This window comes from Phaenicophaeus curvirostris, chromosome 6, assembly GCF_032191515.1.
Source record: "Phaenicophaeus curvirostris isolate KB17595 chromosome 6, BPBGC_Pcur_1.0, whole genome shotgun sequence".
In the NCBI taxonomy this organism is placed as follows: Eukaryota; Metazoa; Chordata; class Aves; order Cuculiformes; family Cuculidae; genus Phaenicophaeus; species Phaenicophaeus curvirostris.
Window position 1 is genome coordinate 3782053 of NC_091397.1, and position 27926 is coordinate 3809978.

Sequence of the window (27926 nt, forward strand, 5' to 3'; positions counted from 1 at the left end):
TAGGTGGGGGCGGGCTGAGCTCCGGCTTTTGGCAGCTTCACAACAGGCAGAGGGAGCGGGGAGGACCCGGCGGCTGCTGCAGAGGATGCTAAGTTTGTGCTGGCTGCTGCTCCCGCTGGTGAGTGCCCAGGGGTGATGCCTTTGGGTTCTGGAGGGGTTTGGGGCGAGGAGGTCGGGGGTGGGATGGGGCACGGCACATCTGGTTCCTGAGCCTGTTAGCCGCAGCTGGATGCTGCTGCCTCGCAGGGTGCAGAGTGGGGCTCTTCGCAGAGTAACTTTTCTCAGAAGAGGGAGCAGGTAGAAAGAAAGAAAAATAAGGAAATAATTTAATTTTTTTTTAAAAAAAAGAGAGGAATGGGGATGTGGGAGAATGATGAAAAATATATTCCCAAATTAAAGGTTTGACCCAGCTCTTTTCTTTGAAATTTTCTGGCTCTAAGATGCTATTAATACATGTCTTTTCTTTTTCGTTTGCTAGAACTGTAGTTTCCTAAGGGCAGAGAATAATCCCTATGTCAGAGTAGCTGTAGAATGGTTTTAGAGGGACAGAAGAGGAGGGCTTACTGTCTCAGTTGTCCTGAGAAAGGTAACTTTGCTGAGAAGAAGGATAACTAAAAAGGAATAGTTCATTCTCAAGAATTTGATACATTTACTCCTTTGAAAGGGCACTGATGTTTGTACTTATAATATCACAAAGCAGGTGCATGAGCTACTTATGTCTGCTATGCACTGGAGGCAGCAGGTGAGATTATAACATTAAACATCAGGGAAGATGTATTAGCACGGAGACACAATTCGAGCACATTTATCCCTCCCTAAGCTTCATGCTCTGCTGCTGGCATTGCCTAGGCTGGTTAGCAAAGGCTACTCTAAGTACAAGTACAGTCGTATCTCCTCTTTCTCCTCAGCCTCAGATAAATACTTGGAAACCTTCCTAGGAGTATGATTCCCAGGGACTTATTCGTTCCAACTTTAGCCATTTTGCAGTTAAATTTTTAGTGTAGGCTGCGATTCAGACTCCTGCTGCAGTCAAGGGGGAAACAGTCATCTTGCTGGGAGATGTTTCATCTTGTCCTGAGGAAGACAGATGGGGTGAATGTTCCTCTAGGGCTCGTTTTCTTCCACTCATAATAGTGAGAGCCTAGATGGTTAAAGATGAGTCTTAACCCTTCAGGTTTAAAAGGTTAAAGATGGGATGTAGATTTTCAAATCTTCACATTGCATCCTTTGGAACTCATTTTTCCCTCTGCATTGACACAGATTTATTGACAATTGATAAGATATAGGTCCTTGATGGGTAAACCTTGTCACATGTAGTTATTATCAAGTGTAATGCCCTTCTTTCAGAGAAAACTAGTCAGTGTACAGTGTTACACTGCTACAGGTAGAGTAACTTTGGCATCTGGACTAGCCTTTTTATACATAATAGATGCACAACTTATTCTTGCAGCTGTCAGCAGAGTGAAGCTAACATGAAGTGATGTATAATGCACATCTGTGGGCTGCCACACATCATTTTAATGTTTTAGCATATTGCATCAGACTGTGCCCATAACAAAAGAAATTCTACAGTCTGTATGATCTATTAGATCTATTGCTCATATGTGAACTCTAACTATGGGTCTGTTAAAAGTCAGCATTCTAAATATCAATGGTTTTCATGTCTCAAACTAGGTCTTGTAAGTCAGAAAGCCAAGGAAAGCCAGAAACCCACAGGATGTATTGAGTAAGCAGTCCTTCCATATTTCAAAAAATCATCTCAGAGCAAAAAAATAATCCTAGTGTGGATTCTGCAAAGAAATGACAAATAAACTGGAAAGGTACTCCTGAAAACTTCCTCTGTGGAACTGTGTACTTTTACCTCCTATCAGCTCCACAGGGAGCTGTATTTTGCAGGATATACTTTGTGCCTTGCAGAATAGAGTCCTTGACATTAAAAATTACCATTTGCTTGTAGGTGACAAGGAACAGAGAATGCTGAAATGCATAAAAATTACTTTTCCTGTCTTAAAAGCATTCAGAGTCTCAGGAAACAGAGGTGGGGAACAGAAAAGACTGCATTCATTGTCCTTCCTGCTGAGCTAAACTTCTTTCTTCTTCAGGCACATAACAGCTTTTCATATTTCTGGGAAAGGGGTTCAGTTTGATCTAATGAATGGAGGTGAGAATGGAAATGTAGATAGGTTATCATTTGCTTTAACACAGCATTTCGTATAGTAACAGGCTTATGGATCCAGATCCATGGCAAGATGCTAAGCTTCCAACACAATGGAACTGAATGCCTAAATTTCTATTATAGCTACTCTTGGCTAATTTGTATTGGAAATGTACATTGCATCTCAAATACTGTGTTTAGTTCTGGGTCCCTCACTACAAGAAGGATGTTGAGGCTCTGGAGCGAGTCCAGAGAAGAGCAACAAAGCTGGTGAAGGGGCTGGAGAACAAGTCTTACGAGGAGCGTCTGATTGAACTGGAGTTGTTTAGCCTAGAGAAGAGGAGGCTGAGGGGAGACCTTATTGCTCTCTACAACTACCTGAAAGGAGGTTGTGGAGAGGAGGGAGCTGGCCTTTTCTCCCAAGTGACAGGGGACAGGACAAGAGGGAATGGCCTCAAGCTGCACCAGGGAAGGTTCAGGCTGGACATCAGAAAAAAATTTTTCACAGAAAGGGTCATTGGGCACTGGAACAGGCTGCACAGGGAGGTAGTAGGGTTGCCATCCCTGGAGGTGTTTAAAAGATGAGTAGATGAGGTGCTCAGGGACATGGTTTAGTGGCTGGTAGAAATGATTGGATTGATGATCCAGTGGGTCTTTTCCAACCTAGTGATTTTGTGAGTCTATGATTCTTCTTTTAGGGATCTGGTCCCTGCAGACCTTAAATTCCCCTCCATAGCCAACCAGAGGTGTGGAAAAATCAGTCTGTTTAGGCGTTTCATTAGCATGGAGGGGGTTTAATGGAGGGAGACAGCCTCCTGTACAGTGAGTCACTGTCCTCAATTAGGTGTGTGAGAGAGGTAGGAGGAATCCTTCCTTCAAACTGCTTGTCTGCCTTCATTGATCATTAAGGGAGGCTTGATGGGGGAATTTAGATTAATCATCTAAAATTATCTATCTAAAATAAGGAATCTTGTCTAAATCTGCTCATTTAGCCTTCTTCAAAACTACTGGGAAGAGGTGGAAACATTCCAAGAACAGTGGTTATGGTTTTGGTTGAGTGAACTTGCAGATGGACTTTGAGATGTAGGTTTCAGTTCTTTGGGATTAGGTGACATGAATCCCACTGTCACGCAATCACGCTACACATGAAGAAAGGGATAAATTGCTCTTTAATTTTGAGGAATACTTGCAAGATTCAAACAATGAGGATCTTCTGTTATTACTTTTCTGTTATTCTGTGTTAGTGATAATTAACTGCTCTACAAATTTAGTGTAGAGCTAATAAATATGTCTTGGTTTTTCTCAAGATAATAGTAATTACATAGGGTTTATAAATAAAATAAAGAAGTATGGCTGTATGTTCACATACAGAATACCTATGAGTAAATATATATCTTGATATGCATGGACATGTATATTCAGCAAGTACTGTTCTGTGTCAGCCTGTGCAGTTAAATTTAGTCAGGTAAACACAATCCAATACACAGAGGAGCATTCAAGCATTACACCAATGTCTTAAAACCAATCTTGAAAATACATTCTTCTAAATGACTATGAGGCAATCCGTGTCTCAGCTTCTCTTGTTCCATAGGTAATCAGGTTAGAAAGAGAAAACAAGCACTGAAAATATCCTCTAGGCAGTCATTTTTAGCCAAAAAGACTCCTGAAATAATTGATTTAACTGGCTGACGAGAAAAATTGGAAATAGGTCTTTATCTTTGAGGCTGAAAGATTCTGCGATCAAGACCGTGCCAGAGATTGCTTGCTGAGGGTAGGACTTTCTATGATAACTGAACACATTGCTGGTGACAGGAGTCATGTCCCTCCTGTGGTTTTCACATGTTTTATGGTCGGTCATAATCAAGATTGGTAAACATGACTAAGATATGGTAGCGATAAAATGGATACTCATCTCTATATACAAGCACATTCGAGAGTCAGACATTTCGCTGCACAAAAAAAAATCAATCTTTGGGGTTTTTTAAAGGTTTCTTGCAGTTTTCTGACAGGACGTGATACAACATATAAGGTATTATAAATATCCCAGAATTGCTAATGAGGCACAGTGGATAGGAAGATCCTTACTGTGGTGATTGTGAATGTAGTTGTACTAAAATGGATAAGAGCTTATTGAGCTCATGGTTGGTCCCAGCTCCCTTCAAAGGACATGTGAAAATTGATCCTGCCTTCAGTGACCCGTGCTTCCCAGTCTCAAAGCTTTCTAATTAGCACTTGGCTTTTTGAGAGAGGAGCTAAGCAGATGGAAAGAGACAAACCTTTCAGAGGATTTTGATGACATAGGTTAAACAGCCTAAGAAATTATGAAGAAGTCTGATGATTTCTTTGTGTTCTTAAGTTATTTGACCTGTGTTCAACATTTTTCATGACTCTAATTCCATCCTGTAAGCCTTTCCTGTTCATCAAAATTTCAGTTCACAAAAAAAAAAAAAAGCATGTATTTCAGAGCATAGCCTGGTTCTCCAGACTGTATTTGGCATCACTGTCCAACTTCCACGACTGACTGAATACTTCATTCCAGTTAAAAATAGGCAGGGGATGCAGGATTTTTAATGTCTTTGCAATGTTCTTCTGTACCCTAAAATACCAGGTGAGTTTTTATCCTCCAAGCGGGGAGTCAGCGTGTGATGAGAATGGCAGGCAACTCTGGTTTTGTATAAGGGAGAGCTAAAATATTCAGCCGTCACAGTCATAACAGAAAAAGCAAATGGGAAGCTCAGGAAGGGAGAACAGGGAGTACAGAGATGATTTCAGCAAAGATCTGAGATGAGATCTGAGACATGAATGCAAGCTGTAGAGACCGAGGCAAAAAGAACAGTGATGAATATTCTTAGTAAATGATTTATGCACTTGACGCAAAACCTGTTCATGAGGTTTTAGGATTGCACACCATTGGAAACTAAACCGGATCACTGGAAAGACCCTTCAAGTTCTTGAAACCTTGCCATCTTGCCAATTAATTCAGACACTTCTTCTATTTTTTATTAATTTTCACAAAGACTAAGTGTTACCAATTTATTTCTGGCTCTTTGATCCCTTTGAATTGCTTTTTCAAATGTGACTAATATATTCTTTGTCCAGCTTTGAAGCACTTCCCTTGTTTTCAGAGAGCATAGAGAATGTCCCTATTTTTCCTCAAGTGTGGTAATGGACTTCTTAATGAGTGAAGATCTGTCTTTTATGTGACATGTAAGTTACAGCTTTTCTACCACCACAACAGCCTAGGGGCACCATCTCTGAATGAGTTCTTAGGGAAGACTGCTTTTAACTGAGTTGTATAAAGTATGGCATGAGGTTGTTGCTAGAAAAACTCTTCCTGGTGTTTGCTAAGTCTGGTGTTACCAAACACAGAGATGAAAGCCTAAAATGCAATTAACTTTTTTTTTTTTCCTCATAAGAATTATGCAAATAAATAAATTATCATGTAACACAGTAAATACAAAATAACATTATATCTTTACTATCAGTGAGTATATCACAAGTTTCAATGCAATAACCTTACAGAAGTCCAGAAAATGAAGTCCAAAAATAAGTGCAAGCCCAAAATCTGGATCTCTAAACTCTGTCAGGTATTTAGCATGCCCATGCCTGTCATAGGTAATTTTTTAATGTTCACTATGTGATTGCTTTCTTCCAGGCAAGATTGTTTCTGTGGCTAGGACACCCCTGTGAATTTTGACTAGTCACTGACGTTCTTTGTGTTGCAACGCTCATCAACGCAAAGTTCCATTCCTTAAATGCTATCTACAACTCTGCATGAAACCTCTAAGTTTTCTGTATAATCCTTGAGGTGAAGATATTCCACTGTGATTTTCAGTAATGTTCATGCCAGATTACTGCCTGGCTGCTAGGGAAAGTTGATTCAAGAAGCAGCATTTTCAATCAGCCTCTTATAATTACCATAGCAGGGATGACTATGTGGGATTGGACATCTCTGCCTCAGAAATCTCAGCTTTGCTTTCATTCATAAATTATTATTCTTGAAGGTGAACAAAGCTACTCTTTTCCTACAAGAACTCAGTCACTAAAGCAAATGCATCCCAAATCGCAGTATTACATCCCTTCAACAAATGTAGAGCCCTTGGTTTCTAGAGAGCCCCATCACCTAACCATTGTAGGCAGATTAGAACAACAACAACGTGCACTTTTGTCTCAAGGCACTTTGAGATTAATAGCAAAGAATAAGTAAGCTGTATCCAACAAATCACAATGTATTCCCCAGAAGGCTTTTCTTTGACTGTAAAATGGTTTAATGTCTTTCTTTTTCTTAAAGCCTGAGGAAAATCCACAAACTGAAGCACCATCACTGTTCTCAATTTCTTGTACACATGTAATTTTTAATTTTTTTTACTTTTTTTAGTTTTTTCATCAGTGACATTACTTTCAGTAACGCTATAAGATTGAGTTAGCATTACCAACCTCAGTTTTGCTTCTTGTCAGATAATCTCTAGGTTACATCTCCGATCGCACGTGATGTTGCTTTTCAAACAATGAAATGTCAATAAAATTTAACCCATGCTTCAACAAAAACTCTGGGCTTTGATGGCTATAGCCATCTCCACAGCAAATCTAGTATCTGAAAATCAAAAAAATGCTGACTAAATGCTTAGCTATCAGAGGCAGTGGGACTGACTATGACAACATCATTGGTAAGTATCATCAGCAGTTGGTCAAGATTGCTAGAAGAAATGCTCAAAATCATGTTTTCTGGTGATTAATTAGTGCTTTCAGAGTCTGGACTATACATGCTAGGGATCTGGTTTGTCATGCCAATTCCTCTCTCACGTGTAAAACCAATGCACAACTTCCTTATGGGCAGGGTATGTGCTAGCCCAGCCATTGTAATTGAATAGCACTCCACTAATTTCAATACAGCTGTACTGAATTACAGTCACTGAGGGTCTGGTTCAACAGATGTAGGCTTACCAAAGGAGAGAGAAAAGGAGAAGAGACCTGCTTGGAGCAGCAAGCAGTTTGGCACACATATGCAGTGTTCAACGTATCATTTGAGAGAGCTCAGCTGCTTAGTCCCTGACTTATGTTCCACCTGCATCTGCTGCATGTGTTGCTTGCTTTGTCCCTTGAAGAAAGTTAACAGTTCCTCCTCTGAAACTTTTCGTAGTTAATATATATCTGTTCTCACTATTAGCAGCACCTCTGGCATGAGGAGGGAGTTAAGTTAATCCACATCTCCCAAGCACTTTTTTCTCAAAGGCATTTCAATTCTCCTTTCACGTTTTTTATTTCATTTTGGGTTATGATGAGCCATTGTTTTCAAGCATGTTCCCAGAGGACTCTATAGATGGTAACTTGTATGGCATCATGTCAAGTTGTCACTACTTTTAAGCATCAAGGCTAAGAATATTCCACATGCAAAGTTTCTAAGCAATAACCACGTCCAAAAATTCCAGAAAGTAGAGAAATTATTTCTTTCTTGTCCAACTGAATCCATCTTTATAAACTGAAATATTGAGAGATTTATGTAGCAATCATTTTTTTACTACTATTCAAAGAATTCATTATGTAGACCAAATGAAAAGTGAAATGCATTTTAAAAGATAAATAAATGAGAAGAGATCCTATTAATACCTGAAAAACTGCATTTCATAATTGTGATACTATAGTTGAATAGCAAGAAACACTATTTTAAAAGCCACTCACACTGACTTATAAAATGTATTTTGAATTACCCACTGGAGCAATATAAATAATGAAAAAAGTCGTGTCTTAATTCTCTTTTCCAACACTGTTCTTAATCCTTTTTCTGTTCTAATATTAGGTTGTATGAAGCATCTCTAGGGCTTCATAATTAAAAGCAGCCTGTCTACACTACTTTAAAACTCAAATGTAGGCAGAGTTTTTTAAGGTTTTTAAAGACAAAGTTATGTTCTATTTTTTTTCCCCTTAGGCTGATATTATTGCTAAGATGTAATAGTCTACATGACTTCCAGTAGAGTTTCTGTGGAGGCTAAAAGAAGTCCTAGTTGCACTTCTGAGGGCAAATAAATCAACTTCCTGAGACTGAGAAGGCAATATAGCTGTGATGTTTTCATCTCAACCATGTTTTCAATATCATTAGAGGTTTAGAATGACCTACAGTCTACCTCAGAAATGTCTCAGAAAGTCTTCAATCCATCATTTCAAATAAAATCACTGCCCCCTGAGCCCTTGGCTTTGCCTTGAAGAGTATAACTTAAAAGGAGAAATCCCACAGCTGTATTCCATGTAGGACTCCCTATGTCTTGAAGATCCCAATATCCCAAAGCAGATTTTGGTGCAGTATTGTCTCACATAAGGCTAATTCTTCCAATAAAGAAGACTTGTTTCTTGGGAGCTCCCAAGAATCAAAAGAATATTTTGCCAATAGATAGTTCTGAACACCCAAAATAATAACTAAAGAAAAGAAAACCCCAAATGTATATTTAAATTTTTTTTAATTGTTTGTTTTATAGGGAAGAAATAGGTGGATGGTCAGACTACATGTATGTTTGTGGGATTCAGTGTGAATATCTCCATAGCTGGTAGATTAATTCTGTTTTGGCCAGTTGGCAAAGAGGTTTATGTTTAGTAAAAATCATGGGCGTAAAGGAGAGGTGGTATAAATGTCAAGATTGCAGAGGTGATGCTACATGAGCTTTATTATCATACACTGAAGAATGCACATGAATATGCATATCCAGACATGTACACAAGTCGATAAAGCATCACAACTGCCTGCTGCAGTTTACATGCCCTATTTGCAGAAAGATCTTCAGCTGGAGTTTTCACATTCTTAGACCTCAAAGTATCAGCCACAGAGTACAAATTGGAAAGAAACTTACTCCTCTCATTCCAGTAATCAAAGAACTTTTTGGTTTGTTTTTTCTTTCTCTCACTGAGGCTGTGGGAATCCATCCAGAATGCAAGATATTCCAGCAGGTGGTCAAAGAAGAGGCACTCTGCTTAGAAAATAATGAAACTGTTTCACCTCATCTTAAAGGTAACAGTCCAGATTTCAAGCTTTGGTATGAATATCCTTTGTTTATAATTTCAGGGGCAGAATGTCAAGATACCTTTTGTTCTGCTGAGTCAAGATTCAATTCCTGTATTATTTGGTATCTTAACTGTTTGAAGTGCTTCTTCTATGGGCTAGATACTGCCTAATTTCATTATAGACATCTTTAAAAACTCAATGTCTGAGTCATAACTAGTCTTCTTAAATTCCCTTAAAGTAAATGGTGGAAGATGGGTGTCCCTAGTACATGTTTCATTGCCTCTGGTTTAGATAACTTTAGGATAGGATTAATCATTCTCTGGAGTAGGATTTCTCTTTACTTACTACAGATTAAGTCTAAGATGATTAGTTAAGACCCTGACAAGTTTAGATGTTTAATTAGGGCAGGAAAACCCGACCTGGAATTTTTTATATTGCAGAAGCATTTGGTGCATTCTTTACTTATATCTAAATCTCCAAAGAAACTTCTACAGAAGACACTGAATAGCATTGGTGAAATTATGTGATGTGGGGAATCATTCCAATCTGGTGAAAATGTACTGTGTGAAAAATGAAAGAAAAAATAATTCAAACTTCTTCAAAATATTTCTGTACTTTTGGAGGTTTATTATTTCTTTCTTAATTTGAAAAGCTTTATCATGGTGGTGTTTTGAGAGCTGTTACATGGTCAAATATGAATTTTGAAAATTAAAATAAACATTTCAGAGAGACTGTAAAATAGTTTTTAAATGCTGTGTAGGGGGTTCTCTTTGTTGGTGTTTTGGCCTCATGGAGACTTTTTTTAGTTGATTCAAAGTGAAATTTCAAAATGTTCAAAATCTTTCAACAGTTCAGTTCTATTTTTTCTGGCCAACTTTGCTTAGAAGGGTATGAATCTGACTCAGTGAGATTTTTCAGTAACATGAATATTAGAAGTTCATTTTCTACAGAGGAGTTATGAAACAAAGAGGCTTCATGCACTTGGAATGAACAGAAATATTGCAACCACCTGGAAGTTGGTATTTAGCAGCTTTACAAAATGTAAAGACTAACCCCCAGGTTATTTCTTTATCTTCATATTTATTTTCTGCAGACTTTCCAATCACTCTAATGCCTTCTTGCACTTGCCTACTCCATTTTAGTGGTATTTTGCTCCCCCTCTCCTCCTTAATCAAGTTCAGAATACCTCCTGGATGCATTTTGCTCTGGAAACACTGAGTAGCTCAATCAAAAAAGTTCTAGCAGTTTTGATAATGAATTATTACATACAATATGGTGTATTTTAAAACCAGACAAGGATTGGTAAAAGTCTCTATCTTGTGTTCCAGTTTTCAGGAACTAACAAACTGAAGGATCCCAATTTATACAGACTTACTTCTCAGTGTTCATAGAGAATCTGTGCTGGAATTAGTCTTTGTTGTGCTTTTCGATCTAAAGTAGTTCCACATTATTGTTGTAAAGATCAGTGTTTAATGTGTGTCATTAGTAGAGTCCAGGATGCAATTCTCACATCTTGGAGAAAAAAGTGCGCTTGTAGCCCAGAAGGCCAACTGTATCCTGGGCTGCATTGAAAGAAGCACGACTGGGAGGGTGAGGGAGGGGACGCTGCCTCTCTATTCCTTTCTTATGAGACCTCATTTGGAGTAGTCTGTCCAGTTCTGGAATCCTCAACATAAGAAGGATATGGAGCTGTTGAAACGGATCCAGAGAGGGGCTACAAAGGTGATCAGAGGGCTGGAGCAGTTGGGCTTGTTCAGCCTGGAGAAGAGAAGGCTCCAAGGAGACCTTATAGTGACCTTCCAGTACCTGAAAAGGGGCTACAAGAAAGCTTGGGAAGGACTTTTTACAAAGGCTTGTAGTGACAGGACTAAGGGCAATGGCTACAAACTAGAGAGGGGCAGATTTAGACTAGACATAAGGAGGAATTTGTTCATCATGAGGGTGATGAGGCACTGGAACAGGTTGCCCAGAGAATCTGTGGCTGCCCCATCCCTGGAGGTGTCCAAGGCCAGGTTGGATGGGGCTTGGGCAGCCTGATCTAGTGGGAGGTGTCCCTGCCCATGGCTGGGGGATTGGAACTGTATGATCTTTAAGGTCCCTTCCAATCTGAACTATTCTATGATTCTATGTGTAAAACAGGTCAGTTGAATCCAGCTCTAAAAATGCTTATTTTTCTCCATTTTCTAAAAAAACATGTAAGAGCTCTGGGTTACTGAAAAAGACTTAAATATCTGTGTTGTCAGCATTGCTTGATACCCTTTCTACTGCCATTGTCTTTGTAGAGTCTCAGGTGACTTGGACAATCCCTAGTGTCTTGAAAACCTTGGCATATAAAATGCTGTTTCTACCTCTACACTCAGTGATGTCACTTTGATGTCAGCTGTAAAAGTTGATGGAGCCACATCTAATATCTAAAACATACAGGATCCACTTCTACATAAGATCACCTAATTCTCGTTTTTAACCCCACATTGCCAAATACTATGGGCTTCTACACCCAGCTCCTCAAAGGTACTATAGTCCCTTTAAGAGGGAACATTTATGTCCCTACATCTAAGTGAGTGGGCCACTGCATGTCTAAGTGGGACTTATATTGCCTGACTTTATTAATTAGAAAATCAGCAGCCTAGTTTTGGCTGTAATCATCAGAGAGAACTAGGTATTTGTAGTGAGTGATTCATCCTGTCCTCAGTAAGAAGCGCCAATATGTAGGATGAATCACACGCTGGAAGTCACTTTCTCTTTTTATTGATTACAGAGGGAACATAGCTAAGATTAACTCACATATTTTGGATAATTAAAATTAGAGATAATGAATCGGGGCTTCTATTTTCCCATCTGGTAAATTGGGGATACCGGGGATTTCATCCTTCCTGTGAGGTTAATGCTATAGGAGATTCTCAGGACTATCCTTTCAGAAGCCAGGCAGTAACTTTGCTCAGCTACAGGCAAGTCATATTGCTTCCAAAATTCAGCTCTTGACCAATTGAGATTTGTCTTGTCATCAGTCACAGAGGAAACAGAAAAGAATCGGTGGAAGAAAACAATACCTCTCCAATGAAACTCATGCACTACTTTATATCACCTTTAAACTATCTAGATACAGTTTCAGTTACAGCATGGTGACTTTTTTATTCATTCAGGCGCCTTTATGTGCTGATAATTTTTCTTGCTGCACCCACACCTACTTGCTAACAAATGCTGTATGACTACAGCTTGAGTCTCAATGTAATGCGTTGTGACTGACTATAACATCTAAAAATCCTTTTTATCAGACTCATAGCTAGGACCATGCCTTGTGTCATCAGCTAGCAATCTCTGGTTTAGAGAATCTTGTGAATCCAAGCCAGTCAGATCTGCTCCTGATGATGGTTATTTTATATGATGCTGGAAGATGTTCTAATCTGGGACGAACCGAATTCCTGTTCAAGTCCCTTGTGATAATGCCATTGACTGACTTAAACTAGGGCTTCCCAATATTCCCTATTGTCTTAAACCCTTTTTTCCTTTAAGCCAGGTGAAGCTGGTAGATTTAAGCATGGAATTAAGAGAGTGAAGCTGAATTTTTGAGGCTGTTATTTTTCATTTAGACTCTGAAACCAGCGAGGAGGAATCTCAAGTGCTAATAATGATTCAATATTTTGATTTTGGTGACTTTCATTTTGACAATAGAAAGTGCCGCATTTGTTTTGATCTTCATATTGTATCTTGAATTTCAGGTACATTCTCTTATGAGTTAAGGTGGGGGAAGGTCAAGCTGGAATACCAAATGCATATGCGAGCATTCAGGAACAACAGAAAATTATACAATCCTTCATTTTCAGAGCTGCATGTCTTGTTGTGGCTCTTCTTGCATATGAATTAGTGGGAAAACCTCAGACAATCTCAGCTCTTTGATGTTCTCTCTGTGTGTGTTTATTTAGAGACACTTTTTTTTCAGGATGCACCAGAGATTGGGATGGTCTAACTTGCTGGCCTAGAGCCACTTTTGGAGAAGTGGTTAAAGTTCCCTGTCCAAGATTCTTTGAAGAAATCACCAATATCCATGGCAAGACTTGTTTCCTATTTCTTATCCCTACATATACTTTTAAAATAAAATATAATATTTAAAGATTCAATAACTTGGATATTTTCCTGATACACAATGCTACCTTATGTCAGTCAACATACAGTAATTATCCAGATACACATCTTGTCTTATTGTCAATATTTGGCATCTTTTATTTTATGTTACAGTCTTTGATGGTCTAAAAAATATGGATAATTGCACTATGTTACTGGTGTTATAAAGGAATATAAGTATGTCATAGAATCACTGATTTACAAAGTGTTGATAGAAAGGACCTCTTAAGGTCATCTATTCTAATCCTCCAGTCAGAGTACAACTAAGGTCAAAAATTGTATCTCACTTCAAAGCTGGATCAGCTGGCTCAGGGTTTTGTCCATAAGCACAAATTATGTTTTAAATGCAAGACAGAATGCATAGTTTGATTTCCTCTGTGTAAAGAATGAATTTGCAGCATTAATTTCTTATATGAAATGTAGAAATTCCACTGCATTTTGAGGTTATTTGAGATTCAAAGTCTCAACATTTTAACTGGTAGATGTCTAGAATATTGTGACTTTATAGGCAATCTTGCTGAACATGACTAGACCTCTAAGTACCTAACTTAAGAATTAAAGTAGGTATAAAACATTGTTGATTCTTGTCAGAACTTAAAGAACATCTTCCCCCCCAATTAATTTTCTGATATGTTTTGCTGTTAAAGGCTTCCTTCAGAGAAACTGCACACAGGAGGCATATTGGTCAGAACCATTCCCACCATACACCGTTGCCTGTGGATTTGATGAAGGTTCCAGTAAAGGGCCTGAGGATCAGGTGAGTTTTTTATTTCCTGCTTGTGGACCTCTGCAGAGCACCCTCTTCTGAGTATGTCGGAATGCTCCCACACATCTGAGACTTGTTGCAACCCTGTAATTACCGATCTTCAATGCTAAGCTCAAACCTTTTAGGTAAATTTAGAGCCTGTTTAGCAAATTAGATTTAATAAAAAGCAAGGGAGTAGCAGGCAGCACTTTCCATCTAGTTGTTTGGGTTTGGTGTTAATGAATAGACTCACGATTAGTTCACTTATTTTGACTGAAAATAAAGACTTTGGTTCTCTGGCAGAGGTGACTTGAATCCTCATCTTGTACCCATCTCCCAGGGAAGAAATCCTACTCGCTTATTTGCAAGAATATTTTTGGGGAAAATTCTTCTGGATCCCTGTTGCTGTTTTTTTCCTGATTTAACCTGAGTCAGAGGAAAAGAAATATAACATTATAGCATGTTTGTCAATGCACATCTTTTGGAGAGAACTCTAGGATGTTTATTTTGCTTTAGGCTTTCAGTGGGGTAGGAAGTGAACCTTTATTTTTCTTATATGATGATCATCGTTGGTACTCAATTAGGCTCTAGCAGCACTTCTTCTTCATCCACATCTTCAAATGTTTTAAATTACCATGTTTCTAATCATCATGCTTGGCCCTAGGATAGGAATGCCTCACACTTCAGCGGTAGTGTAGGTGCCCCAGTGGTGAAGGTTGTTGATTAACAAAGATGTGCTTGTTGACTCTGCCTTTGAGTTCTGACCTGTGCAAAATGGGACAGTCCTAGCAAGAGAGAATAGGGTTGTCTCCATCTCCTCATCTCCAATCAGTATCGGACAAAGTTCAAACATCTTGCACAAATGCAAGATGGATTGCATCGCTGCCTCCTCCTCCTATAGTGATATTTTTGATAGAAGCAATGAGCTCCTTCCAATTTATAAAAGAAAAGTCTAACTCAGCTCATTTAAAGTGTGCAGTCATGACTCAACTGTAGAAAAATGTCATTTGTCACAGACCAAAACAAGACACAGAAAGATGAAGAGGGTTATCATCACTGTCACTCTGGGTATTCTCTAGAGTAAACCATTTGGTTGTCCAGGTATGAAAGTTCAAGCACAGAAGTATTAGTTCAGGTATTTGTATCTTTAGGAAGCATAGACACAATTGGCTCCATGAACGTAGAAACTCCAGCACAGCTGTAACAGGCAGGATAGATATCTGGAACTTAATTTCCCACCTCTAAATTAAGAATAATTGTACTTTACACTACGGGGAAGTGAGAATGACAAAAGTGGGCAAGCTAGAATGATCAATGCTTAAAAAAGGTCTGGAAAAATGCCTAAAACCATGCAAAGAGTTCAAAAGGAATATAAAACTCATGTATAGCATGTATTCTGGGGCACAGCTCTCCAGCTGCCATGGCATGGCTCTCACCTACAGTGCTAAACTATTACTCTCCAGGGTGGTTTTCAAAAAACAGTCCCTGGCTTGTGCTAAGCCAGGCATAGTTTGTAGCTGGCCTGAGCTGAAATCAAGCAAAAGACTATATTACATTTTAACATCATAGAAGATTTCAGGTTAAAGCGCTGTGTGCACATGTATGCACTGTGGCTGTGTTTCATTTATTATCCCATTCAAACCCACAAACTCTGTAAAAACAAAGATAAGATCAGTAAGTTCTACTGCATTATAAACATAGGGAAGTAAGAAAGATAAGTCCCACTTATATTCCAAGAGAGCCACTTGTTTTTTTGGTTTGTATCTGTAATGAGGACTTATGATGTTTTCTGCATAGAGGGTTGGTGTTTTCCTACCCTACAAAACCGGATAAATGCATTTAAATACTTCTTTATTCAGCTGAATATCCTATTTTCTAATTTTCACCTCTGTTTTGAAAATATGGTATAAAATATTAGGGCTATTTTAGAAACACCAGAATGATTCCTAGGTTGTCAGAGTGGCATGATTTATTTATGGGTATTCTTAAAATTGCTAATTGGTTGTCTCAAACTAGAATTGTTGCCTTTTGGATAAACAGAGTTTGGATCAATTAGAGAACAGTGTCCATTGCATTTGCAAGGAAGAAATTTTCCTGGTTTCGGAGTATTTAGTTTCTTGGGATTTTAAATTATTAGGTGATCTTGTAGTTAATCAGAATAAAATTTGCATAGCTAAAGCAATATAAAAATCCTTCATTTTTGTTAGGATTTATATTTGAATGCAAAAGAAATAAAGAAAGGAGCTATAAAAAGTTTACAGTATTACAGTTGATAGCAACGGAATGAACTTTGTCCAAAGAATTAAAGACTCTGACTTTATTCTCCTAGCTTTAACTTTCTTATCTCCTCAATATGATGTAGCTGTTTCATAGTGTTTCAGTTTCCTCATCTGTAAAATGCAAGTTTATTCTCCTGTTAGCTAAGGCTGTTTCTGAAAATCAATACTTATCAGATCTGGCACAGGTCTAAAGTGACAAAATCACAAATCACCCAACAGCACGTTTCAGTGCCCTAGAGTCTTTATTATGTGCCTATAGAAGAAAATGTAATTACTTAACAACATAACAAAGTTAACATTTTCTTATTGAACACACTCAAAGGAGTCCCTGTTGCAGATGAGCCTGTGAGCTGTGAAACCTGTGTCACATGTAAGATTTCAAAAGAAAATATGTGTGTTAGCGATGGAGGAAAAAACCTGAAGCAAATCTCAAGCATGCAAAGCAGTGCATAGGTGATAGGAGTAAGTAAGGGAAAATGTAGCTTAGTGAAATAAGCACACCATTATGCATGCTGCATAACCACCAGCTTTGGTCTGTGTTCTCTTTTTCTCATAGAAATCATATTATTCTGCATTTTGGCGTGTCTACACTGCTGGCTATGCAGCATCAGTGACTTCACTCATTACAGCTCTAATTGTCTTTGCTGCTTTCAGGTAAAAAAGTGGTCTCTTTTTCATGATGTCTTCAGAAAGCTTCATCCTAATTCCTCTCAAACCCCTGCCTTTTTGTTTTGTGGGGATTTTTTAATATTATTTTCATACCCTTCGCAGACATAACATTGTTGATGGCAATTGGTCCTTCTCTATGTTGTAGCATTTCCCTGAAGATGTTAACACAGTAACACTGGCTGGGCAGATCATTAGTCTCTTTAATGACAGCATACAGTAGAAATACTCCAATCTGTTATCGCTATTAACATAACTATTCCTTCAGTGCATAGCAGGACATAACTCTGCAGAAACTGAGTGGTTTAGGCCCTTGAACCATCAGTAATTTTAAACTGTCCGTTCCCTCTGTGGAGGACAATAGCTTCCATAATTGAGAGCTATAGAAAGTGATGAAAAGAAATTTAAATATCATGTTTCCTGATGCTGGATATTAGGAAACAAATTCTGGTTTTGATTGGTTCCAATGCACTCGGACAAAAATCTTAACCTTGCCCTGCAGATAGAAGTGCAGAGCATGTAAGTGGCTTACAAATTGGAGTGAATTGGCAAACTCAGAGATCATGTCATTTATAGAGACATCCAGGACCAAGAGGCTAATATGTTGAATCTATGAAGGAGATTCCTTTAACTCAAGTTAAAACTGTGGACAGAGCAATCTAGGGAAACAGAATCACAGAATCACTTAGGATGGAAAAGACCTTTAAGATCATCAAGTCCAGCTGCTCTTCCAACCTGGTTATTCTGTGATTCTATGATTCTATAACACTGCCACTAAACCATGTCTTTAAGTGCCATGTCTACATATCTTTCCAATACCTCCAAGGCTGGTGGTCTCACCACTTCCTTGGGCAGTCTGTTTTGATGCTTGATAACCCTTTCTGTGAATAATTTTTTCCTAATATGCAATCTAAACCTCCCCTAACACAACATGAGGACATTCCTCTTGTCCTATCACTTGTTACTTGGGAGAAGAGACGAACACCCACCTCATGATAACATCCTTTCAGGTGGTTATAGAGAGTGATAAGGTCTCCTTTCAGCATCCTTTTCTGCAGACTAAACAGCCCCTGTTCCCTCAGTTGCTCCTCATAAGACTGATGCAGTCTAGACTAAGACAGCTACTTTTCTAGCAGCCATCCCACAACATTCAGCTGGCACCTGTTCAATATTCTCTTCACATCTGGCCAGAAAGCATCTGAAAAGCTTGATCAGAGCTTGTTCAAAAACCCCCATACTATTTAGAATAACTAAAAGGCCTTATTGTGATACAGCCCAAGAGTCCCAGAGTTACTCTCTGCCTCTGGCACTTCTGGCTTCTCCTTTAAGTGTGTGGTGATTCAAGGACAATTATACTAGCACTTCTATTAGCTAGAACAGATAATAACTGATCTGCTCCCTTATGGCTAGTGTTCTGTCAAATAGTGCTAGATCATTTATTAACTTTGGAAGGTGACTGCAGTCATCCTGTATTTGTGTTTGAGTATGGATGACACCATGAGAAATTTTTCTTGATCAATTTCTATTTTCTCTTTCCGATTTAGAAAATTCCACTGTACACGGAATTACATTCATATGCACCTGTTCGTCTCCTTTATCTTGAGAGCAATTGCTGTTTTCACCAAAGATGCTGTTTTGTTTGCAGATGAAACTATGGACCACTGCCTAATGTCAACGGTACTAAACTACCCCTTTCTCTTATCTTTGGTTTAACACTTAATTCTTTACCTGAAGAGAATATGGAGATTTCTTAATCCTGTTTCTCTTTGGTTTGCTGGAACTGAAATCTTAAGCCAAACAAGACTACACAAACCCAAAGACCAAGTGCTATGGCTACATTCAGCTTTAATATCATAGAATCATAGAATAGTTGGGGTTGGAAGGGACCTCAAAGACTAATTCCAACCCCCTGCCATGAGCAGGTAATATACAAGGTGCAGGTCTATCAACCCTCAGGAAGCTGTAAAAATTTCTATCAGTAAAGAATTTAATCTGTAAGAGAGAGACAATGTTTCCTTTTTTAAAAAAACAAACAAAATGATGTGAAGCCAAATGAAATGATAAAATCTCAAACCTACTGAAATATTTCATCATTTTGATGTGGTAATATTAGATCGTGCCTATACTTGTAGAGAAACCAAAAACCACAGAGAGTAGACCTAACAGTTTTTTTCTTCTTCTGCATTTCCAGGTTGCTTGTAAGGCTGCTGTGGCATTTTTCCAGTTCAGTATTTTAGCCAATTTCTTCTGGCTTCTTATAGAAGGGATATACCTGCAAACACTGCTTTTGCTTACATTTGTTTCAGACAAGCAGTATGTGTGGTGGTTCATATTTACTGGCTGGGGTTAGTACTCTTTTTCTTTTAGTGCTATTCAGTATTTCCTTTTACTTTCAGAAATAACTAAAATATTATGAGATAAAACGTGCCTATTGAAGGTGCCATCTTTCCAAAGAAAGTTGCCCATTCATCCAGCATTACTACATCAAACCCATAACATTATACTGTCTTCTTATCTTGTCAGATTCTTATACTGTTCAAAATATCAAAGGAGAGGATAGGATGGATTCCTAGAAACAGTATGATATGCCTACTTAGAAAACTGCAGTACTTGTTTTTATGATTGGAATTAATTGCTTGCAACTACAATAATCTAAAAGTTAGACCTTTAATCCCTACCATCACTCCATATTTCTTCTGCAGTCAGTAAAGTGAGATATGTGTGCCCTGGTGGTTATTAATCTAGTCCTCAAGCAGATTAGTAATGTGGCTGGATAACATCCTGGAAAAACGTTACTTTCCTCCACTGACTAAAGAAGTTTTTTGACTAACTTTATATTGACAATTCAAAACAATAATATTGTGTTCCATGCAAATATTCCCAGGAGCTCCCACTGCTGTGATGTTTGCTTGGGTCCTCACAAGAATCCATCAACAAAATACTGGGTAAGTCGGAGCTTGGGTAAGGAAATCAAAGAAGTCCTATTTTGTATTGTGTTTTAATTTGCTAACAGGGAAAAATATAGAAGTTAAGAACACATCAGAAAAAAAAAAATTGTTCCCAAGTTGTGCCTCTAACCTTTAAACTTCATACAGAAGTAAGAAAATAATTTTTAGTCTTCCAATTTTGATGGAGTAATAAAACCTGCAGATGTTATAAGTATTGAAATTTCAAGTTTCCTAATGCCTAGTCCTTGAAATAATTGTATTTCAAGAAGAACACTGTTTTTGTTTACTATCAGCCATACATGACTGACTCTTACCTTTTTGAACAAGAACTTAAACATATTGTTAAGTAATGATAAACATTTTCTTCCTTCACTTCCATTCAGTTCTTCGATTCTTCTATAATTTTTATCTTTTAATATGGGACCCAAGTAGATAATTGTTTACTAGGAACTGCCCTAAAGGTCTTCAGGTCATTTCACCTGGATAATAGTTATTATTTCACACTTACCTTGTTAGGACTCAGATTAATGATGTAGAAACAGTGAATTGTATGATCTACCACATTTGGCGCAACCTATTTTCCTTTCTTTTTCTTTCAGTTAGAGTATCATGATATAACCTATTATGTATGGTGCTTGACTGGAGGAAGCTAAAACTGGACTAGTTTTGATTTTAAATACATGCACAGCTTCAAAACAAGGACCAAAAGCCCACTCTCCTCCCTCCTTTCAGGGTACCTTTACTAGGGAGCTGGTTTTTTTTTCTGACTGCTTTCCTTATGATGCCAGAGGCCCTTAGATTCGTGGATGCGCTGTAGTTTAGTCTCTCATCTCTGCCCCGTAAACCAGTGATTTTTTCAACAGAAGAGCAGAAAATAAACCTGTAAAAATAAATGTGCATTTCTTGACTTCGCTTTGGTTTTTCAACCCTTACCTCTTACTGAATAAACTTCTTCTAGATTGAGCTGCACAGGAACATTTAGGGAGGTACCAGTACTAGCAGAGGACTTAAAATGCTGATTTAAAATTTGGTGTTCCTCACTCTCCTGTTCTAAAACAGAATTACTTTCATGTGCTGTGAAAAGCTCACATAGAATAGATAACATGACTGGTTTTGTTTGCTGTTTCAGATGTTGGGATGATGATGAAAATGGAATGGTGTTATGGATCATCAAAGGCCCCATTGTGCTAACTGTATTAGTATGTTTTTTCATTTTGTCTTGAGTATCTTTCAGAATCATAGAATAGTTTGGGTTGGAAGGGACCTTAAAGATCATCTAATTCCAAGTCCCTTGCTATGGGCAGGGATATCCCATTAGATCAGGATGGCCAAGACCCCATCCAACCTGGCCTTGAAAACCTCCAGCGATGTGAAAGTTAAGTTAGAGTCTCCTTTCAGTAAGGTGGAAGGAAAGCAATAGTAGATGTTACAATACTGAATTTCAAAAACCTGGAAATTACTGCACAACATGTGGTATTATTGTTGTAGGTTTTGTTTGTTTTGTTGGGTTTTTCCCTCCCAAAATACCCTAAATCACAACATAAATGCTAAAATCTATATTTTATAGAGTCATGCTAGGACATAATGGAATCACCTTGGCACCTCCATTTCACATACCACAATCCTGTCTATGTCACTGTAAGTGATTTCTGCAAAAAAAGCAATACATATTGGCAAGAATTTTAGAATATGAAGCTAGTTTAATTTGTGAAATACATATATGTAATTTTAGCTAGTTTATGTTTAAAATTAGTTCTTAGGATGTGAAGATAAGATAAAAAAATCTGCCTTATGCACACATTTATTCCACCTAAACTCAGGGAGGAGACAGTGTGCCATTTAAAGCTCTATCTGTTATACTCACTGTTTCTAGTCAATTTGTATCAACTGAAGATATGTCTTGATTTGTAGTGATTTTACAGATTTTCTCTTGTTTTTTTTCAGATTAACTTTATTATATTTATTAATGTAATAAGAATTCTAGTTCATAAATTGAAATCTCAAGAAGGAGGAGGGAGCCATTCAAGCCACTTTGTGTAAGTATTTCTGGGTCACTTGATATTGACTCTGTCTAGCTGCTTTAAGAGACATTTTATGGGCAGGACCATAAAATGTTCTACTCCTTACTAATAGAAAGAGAAATCCCCGGAAGAAGTAACAATGTAAACTTCCCTTTTCATCCCAAATATCACATCTCTATTTTTCTTCACAGGGAGGAGGGTAAGGTGGGCATATTGGGCACAATGAGAGAAGTAAAATATAAAGTATTACAACTCCAACAGGATCCAGCTTGAAAGTATAAACTCTAAATGTTAGATAATGCATCCATCTTGCTTCTATTTTTTTTTCCACACCAATAATCACATACAGAATGATGCAGATAATTTCCTTTAAATTCTTAGCAGTAATATGATGGTGATGTTCTGGTAACTGAACCTTGTCCTTCCTGTTTATGATCCCCTTCACAATCAATGGGGATCTCATCAATACAGTCAGGGGACTCTAGCGAGCTATTTGACTTATCTTAAGATATGTATGTATGGCTGTGAGCTATCACACGGGACCTAGTGTAAGCCTCCGCCCTTCTGGAGTGAGCTGAAGGTCAAATAAATAGCCTAGGGCACCATCAAAATTTATTCCAACATACAATTGCTATCTCTAATTCCGTATTTCTAATAGTGCATTGTTCTTTTAACTCTTGTTTTGCCAGGAGACTCGCTAAATCGACATTACTCTTGATCCCCCTCTTTGGAGTGCACTACATTGTATTTGCATTTTTCCCAGAAAGCACTGGTCTGGAAGCTCGCCTTTATATTGAGTTGGGATTGGGTTCTTTCCAGGTAAGCTGGACAAAATGTTTATCAGTTGTGAGAACTTTGAGCTGAAACACTGCACTCTCAGGAGTTCCTTTTTTAAGTTAGTTATTAAAGCAGGTGTTAATAATGTGTCTAAGTTCAACACATCCATTCCTTCTTACTCCTTTGCAAGCTCTTTCTCGTTGTTGTCTTATTATTTGAAACCACACACTAGTTTTAAGTTTTGACTCAGATCTCATATTAATCACAAAAAAACCCACATCTGCTTTTATTTAGCAGTGACTAAGTAACATGAAGACTAACCTATGGATTAAGGTGAACCGATTGAAACTATTTCCATGTATAATAAAGATGATGATAAGAGGTCTGAAAAAAATAAGGAGAACGTATAACAATCTGTTCTGCCTTTATCCTTTAGCAGTAATGAATATATCATGTTAATACTTCATCGTTGCCTATGTTTTGCTACACTACTGCTCAGAACAATATCTAGGATGTGAGATTGGTTATGGTAGACACTACAAATTGGTTATGGTAGACACTGTTGTAATCAGATGAGGTCTTTTTCCTTGCTCGTTGCCCTGTACCCCACAAGAGCTTGCCCACATTGGTATGTATTAAAATTATCCCTCTTCCATGCCTGCCTCTTAACCATGGCCAGACTATGTTTGGGAAAATACTTGCTGGCCCAAGCCAAAGCTGTGTCTTGAACCATGCTGACTTTTTGACTGCATAGGGAAGCAAAGGCCAATATTCAAGGCTGGCACTTGTTCAGTTTATTAACACAGATGTTGTCTGGCACTGTCCAGTGTTTGCCTGTGTTAGCACAGTCTGTGAAATGGCTTGGCCCCTGCCTGAATAACACTCCCCAAAATGATGCTTGACTGTAATTCTGGGTAAATATGAACCTAAGACATTTTCCAATAGGTTGTTTGAACACAGTCACTGTCTTGTGAATGAAAGAAGACAACTTAGCAGTAAAGATGTAAAACAAGAACACATTCTCACCCAGTTTATCCACTACAGTAAATATAGATTAGAACAAGACAGAGATCCCTACTACTCACTTGTTTGTAGCATACAGTAAAAGTAAATTAGTCCTTATTCTCTCCATACAAGGACAATAATACACATTTGCCCAGGGAGGTGGTTGATTCACCTTCCCTGGAGGTGTTTAAGGCATGGGTGGACGAGGTGCTAAGGGGGATGGTTTAGTGTTTGATAGGAATGGTTGGACTCGATGATCAGGTGGGTCTCTTCCAACCTGGTTATTCTATGATTCTATGATTCTAGTTTCAGATAATCTCTAAGCAGATGACAGATCTTGGATTGCTGTACAATCTATGACGTTCTGCTTTCCTTGAGCTTTTTTTTTTTTTGATTCTGTATCATGTCACCAGTCCATTGAGGGATTTAGTTCTGATATGAAAACCCTCAGTTTTCATAACAGTGTCTCATCACTGAAATTCCAATGGAACGATGCAATATGTATTTTTTTGCTGTCTTACACAAATTTTACATAAAACTTGATGTCTTTCTCTAATTCTATGCCTTAAATCCTGACAGCTGACTTTTTTCTCCCTACCCTCCCTGTCCTAGGGTTTTGTTGTTGCTCTTCTATATTGCTTCTCAAATGCAGAGGTGAGTAGCAAGTACATGAGATTGTCAAAACCGTCTAAACTCATGGGCATATTTTGTTTTTCTTTTTCTTTTTTTTCCATTTCCAGAACAGATCTGTGCTTTGATCTGCTCCTGAAGGCATGAAATACCCGTATCTTTTTTTGTCCCTTGGTACTTTTGTTGACTTTATTTATATTCATACAATTCTGACAGAAAGGCAAAAATAAGCTTTGAAGCAATGACCCTTCACAAATGGTTGATGACTTTGCTGTCAGGGGACTTTTTTTCTACTTATTGTCTGATAGTTACCATGATGATTTCTCAATAGAAAGCTTGTAACACTCCTTACTTTCTTCAGGTTTATTTTTTCCTAGTGAGTTTCTTCCCGCTTTCTTTGCTTTTCCCTTTAACTTTCTCACTCCTTTTCCCTTTCCCTTTCTCTCTTCCAGGGCATGCTGTGCATTGTCAGTAGTTTTTTTCAAGCCTTTTCTTTCTTTTCTTTTTTTTAACATTGTTAGAATTTGTATAAATTTCCTGTAGTATGCTTTAGAGAGCCTATAATCTTAAAAAAAATGACTATATTTACTTGTGCATTCCCCAAAAGAGCAGAATGAAACAAAAGCTGTGAGAAAATGTGCAATACATCTTATCATCAGCAACGTATACAGGTTAGATGAGAGTAATGACCCACTAATGGTACTTCAGCCTCCCAACCAGCTCAGACTAGGCACTTTTCATAGAGGTGCGTAAATGTAGGTGAAAGTAATCCCACCCAAGGATGAATTATGCCTAAAATACATTTGCTACTTAGGGAAACAAGTTATAATGGCCATTCTAGTGTTGTTATGAGAAAGAGCCTTCAGGACTAACTGTAAATACAGAATGTTCTGCTTTCCACCCACTCTATGCATAGACTCCTAGCCAACAACATTTAAATAACTTGCATATTGTATCTTCCGACACACAAATCTACTAGGTGCCAAAAAAAGGGACAGGTTTAGAGAGATCTCTGGCTCCTGGATTAGGTGGTATGGGTTGGCTTGCATCCGTGCTGCTTAGGGATAACTGCTTCTGGAGAAGATTGACCACTCATTACAAATTGACAGTGGATCCTTCCTACATCTGTTGTGGTTCCCTGCAGTCATAAAAAATAATGAATATTTCTGTCTGTGTATTTCTTCAATTTCAAGAATCTACAACGATGTGAGAGGCTGTGCAGCTACCAAGCAGGGTAGTATCTGTATGAGATGAAACTGAGGGCTGGTGTTGTTTGTTATGTGTTTTTGCGATAAGGTATGCAGGAGCGTTGAAGGCCCTTGAGCTGACTGGCATAGTACTGGGATCCTGGATTGGTGGAGAAATCTTCCTTTTGATTACTAGAGTCTTGACAGCTCCAGAGGGCATGTTCTCTCATATTTGAAGTTGCACAGAGGAGCTGGCATGTCTGTGTAGTTAACAGAGAGAATAAAGGCAGAAAATAGGCCACCTCAATGATAAATATTGCCAGTAACTTTCAGGGAGCTCTGATGTTACTACCTAAGATGTGCTTCTGCACAGCCTATCCGCCTTTCTGTACGTTGCTGTAGAGCCTGTACCTAGTAGAGGAATAGATAACAGAATTACTACATTAATTCCTAAGTTCGAAGTATTTAAATCATACATCCCCTGTAAGAATTAACAGTTTAACTTAATAGTTTATTTCTGCATTTATTTAGGAATGTGTTTGTGCTAATGGTGCTACAACTAAGACACTGTCATAAACATTTAGCACTAATGACAGTCATGGTAGACGGCAGCTATGTGGTTAGAAGCATTTGACATATCTTCTTGGTTTAGGATGGCATTCGTAAATTACTTTGTGGACATTCAGGAGAGCCACCCACCTTTCAGGAGAAGCAGATGGAAATGAAGCACATTGTAAACAGAGGTAACAGGGCACAATGAGCAATTAATCCACAGGAGCAGACATGTGAACAGCGGCATGGATGGAGTGTTCACTGCACCTACTTGTATTCCCTTTGCTACAGCTTTGAGAGTGAACTGGTTTATGTAGGGCAACAGAATCTGGATTCCCAGTGTACTCTCACACCAGTTCCAGTAGGGTCAATAGCAAGCCACGGATCTCTCACATAACTACTTCTTAGCTGTGTGTCAGATGGTAATGAAATCAGTTTTGCCTATTCAGATGCCTGAGACCTCTCTCAAATGTAATATGTATTCAAGTCGATTCAGTATCTTTCAGAGTCAGTAGGGATCTTTTGAGGGATTCGATCTAGATAAACTGAAAGTCTGGAGAAGGACCCTTAATGTACATAACAAGTCACAGCCAGAAGGCACAGAAAATTCAGTGTGAGATAAAATGGAAATTACACAAAACTAGAAATATTTATGTAGCAGACCTACAACAAGTCAATTGCAGTCCCAGTCATCCTCTGAATTTTGGAAATTAAGACTATTTCTTTTCAAAAATTAATCAAGACAGCGATTAAATTTTTCTAAAAATATGTTACGGCTTAATCCTTATTGACTGAGGTGCCTTTGTGCATCTGGGCTAAGTAGTCAAGCAGATATTTTGGCATATTTGACCTTCAATGCCCACTATGTCTTAATTTTCTAATTCCTTGGTTTTTAATTCCTTTTCTGTAGGTTCAAAGTGAACTGAAGAAGCAGCTCTGCAAATGGCAGTATCAAGAATACCTGAACTTCACACACAAGCACGGGACTTTGTCCAGAGAAAACAGTCCAGTCAACTACGTCACCCAGTTATCGTTGCTTGAAAAAATCAGTCCAAAGAGGAAAACATCTGTGTACCAGAATGGTGTAACTTCTGTCTAAGCTCTTCTAACAGGATGAGTTGCTGTGACACTGTAACATACTACCTAAGAGATCAGCTTGGATCCTTTATGGCTTTCCGTAGTGTCAAGAGCCTCCTGTGAATTCCTTTTCCTGAATGTGAGCTGCTTTTCTCACCTGATACAGATCAGTATCGCAATGCTGGTTCTCCCTCTCCTCAAGAATATAAAATACACTTATTTTGCTGTGAAAAGCCAGACCTTGAACTAGTATGAATCAATAGATTAGCACCTAAAAAAAGCCTTGAACTACATTTATTCCTCTCAGGCCCAGCATGTTTGTCATGTCTTTGTTAGTCTTTTCTGACATTTCCAGTTTTCAAGAGTTCTATTCCTAATCTTCCTATGAAACAATTATTTTGTGGCAGTGGTTTGCCATAATGTTTAGTAATGTTTTACAAGTTGACACACAGAAACATGCTAAGCACCTACCTACAGAGCAGCAACCTCCTTTAAAAAGAATCTTGAGATGTCTCAAGAGTGACACAAGAAAAAAAACAAGGTATATTATCTGCTTGGATTTTTTTAATTCCATTCCTGTTGAACAGAGATTAAATTAGGCCAGACGACCCCAAGCACTTTCTTGTCCATGGGAAAACATGGAGTAGCTGAACCTTAGGCAGATTATGAGTGTATGAAGATAAAACATAGAGCTAACTCAATGAAGTATGCCAGCAGGGCTACTTTGAGCTCAGAATAACTTACCCACCTAATCACAGTACCCAGATGCCA

At 38.2% G+C, this 27926-nt stretch overlaps 1 protein-coding gene across 2 annotated transcripts; it reads left to right on the plus strand.

The window, feature by feature from the left end:
* LOC138722354 (vasoactive intestinal polypeptide receptor-like) lies at positions 1-27926 on the plus strand. Of its 2 annotated transcripts, XM_069860418.1 has the most exons (13): positions 1-118; positions 9053-9152; positions 13087-13194; positions 13916-14025; positions 16849-16946; positions 18503-18635; positions 19150-19303; positions 19843-19903; positions 21036-21105; positions 21851-21942; positions 22617-22746; positions 24322-24363; positions 26989-27926. In XM_069860418.1, the coding sequence occupies exons 1-13, from the start codon at positions 86-88 to the stop codon at positions 27175-27177; spliced, it is 1320 nt and encodes a 439-aa protein (XP_069716519.1). In that variant the 5' UTR covers positions 1-85; the 3' UTR covers positions 27178-27926. The 2 variants fall into 2 exon arrangements, with proteins under 2 accessions (XP_069716519.1, XP_069716518.1); XM_069860417.1 differs by lacking the exons at positions 9053-9152; positions 13087-13194 and having other exon boundaries at positions 73-118.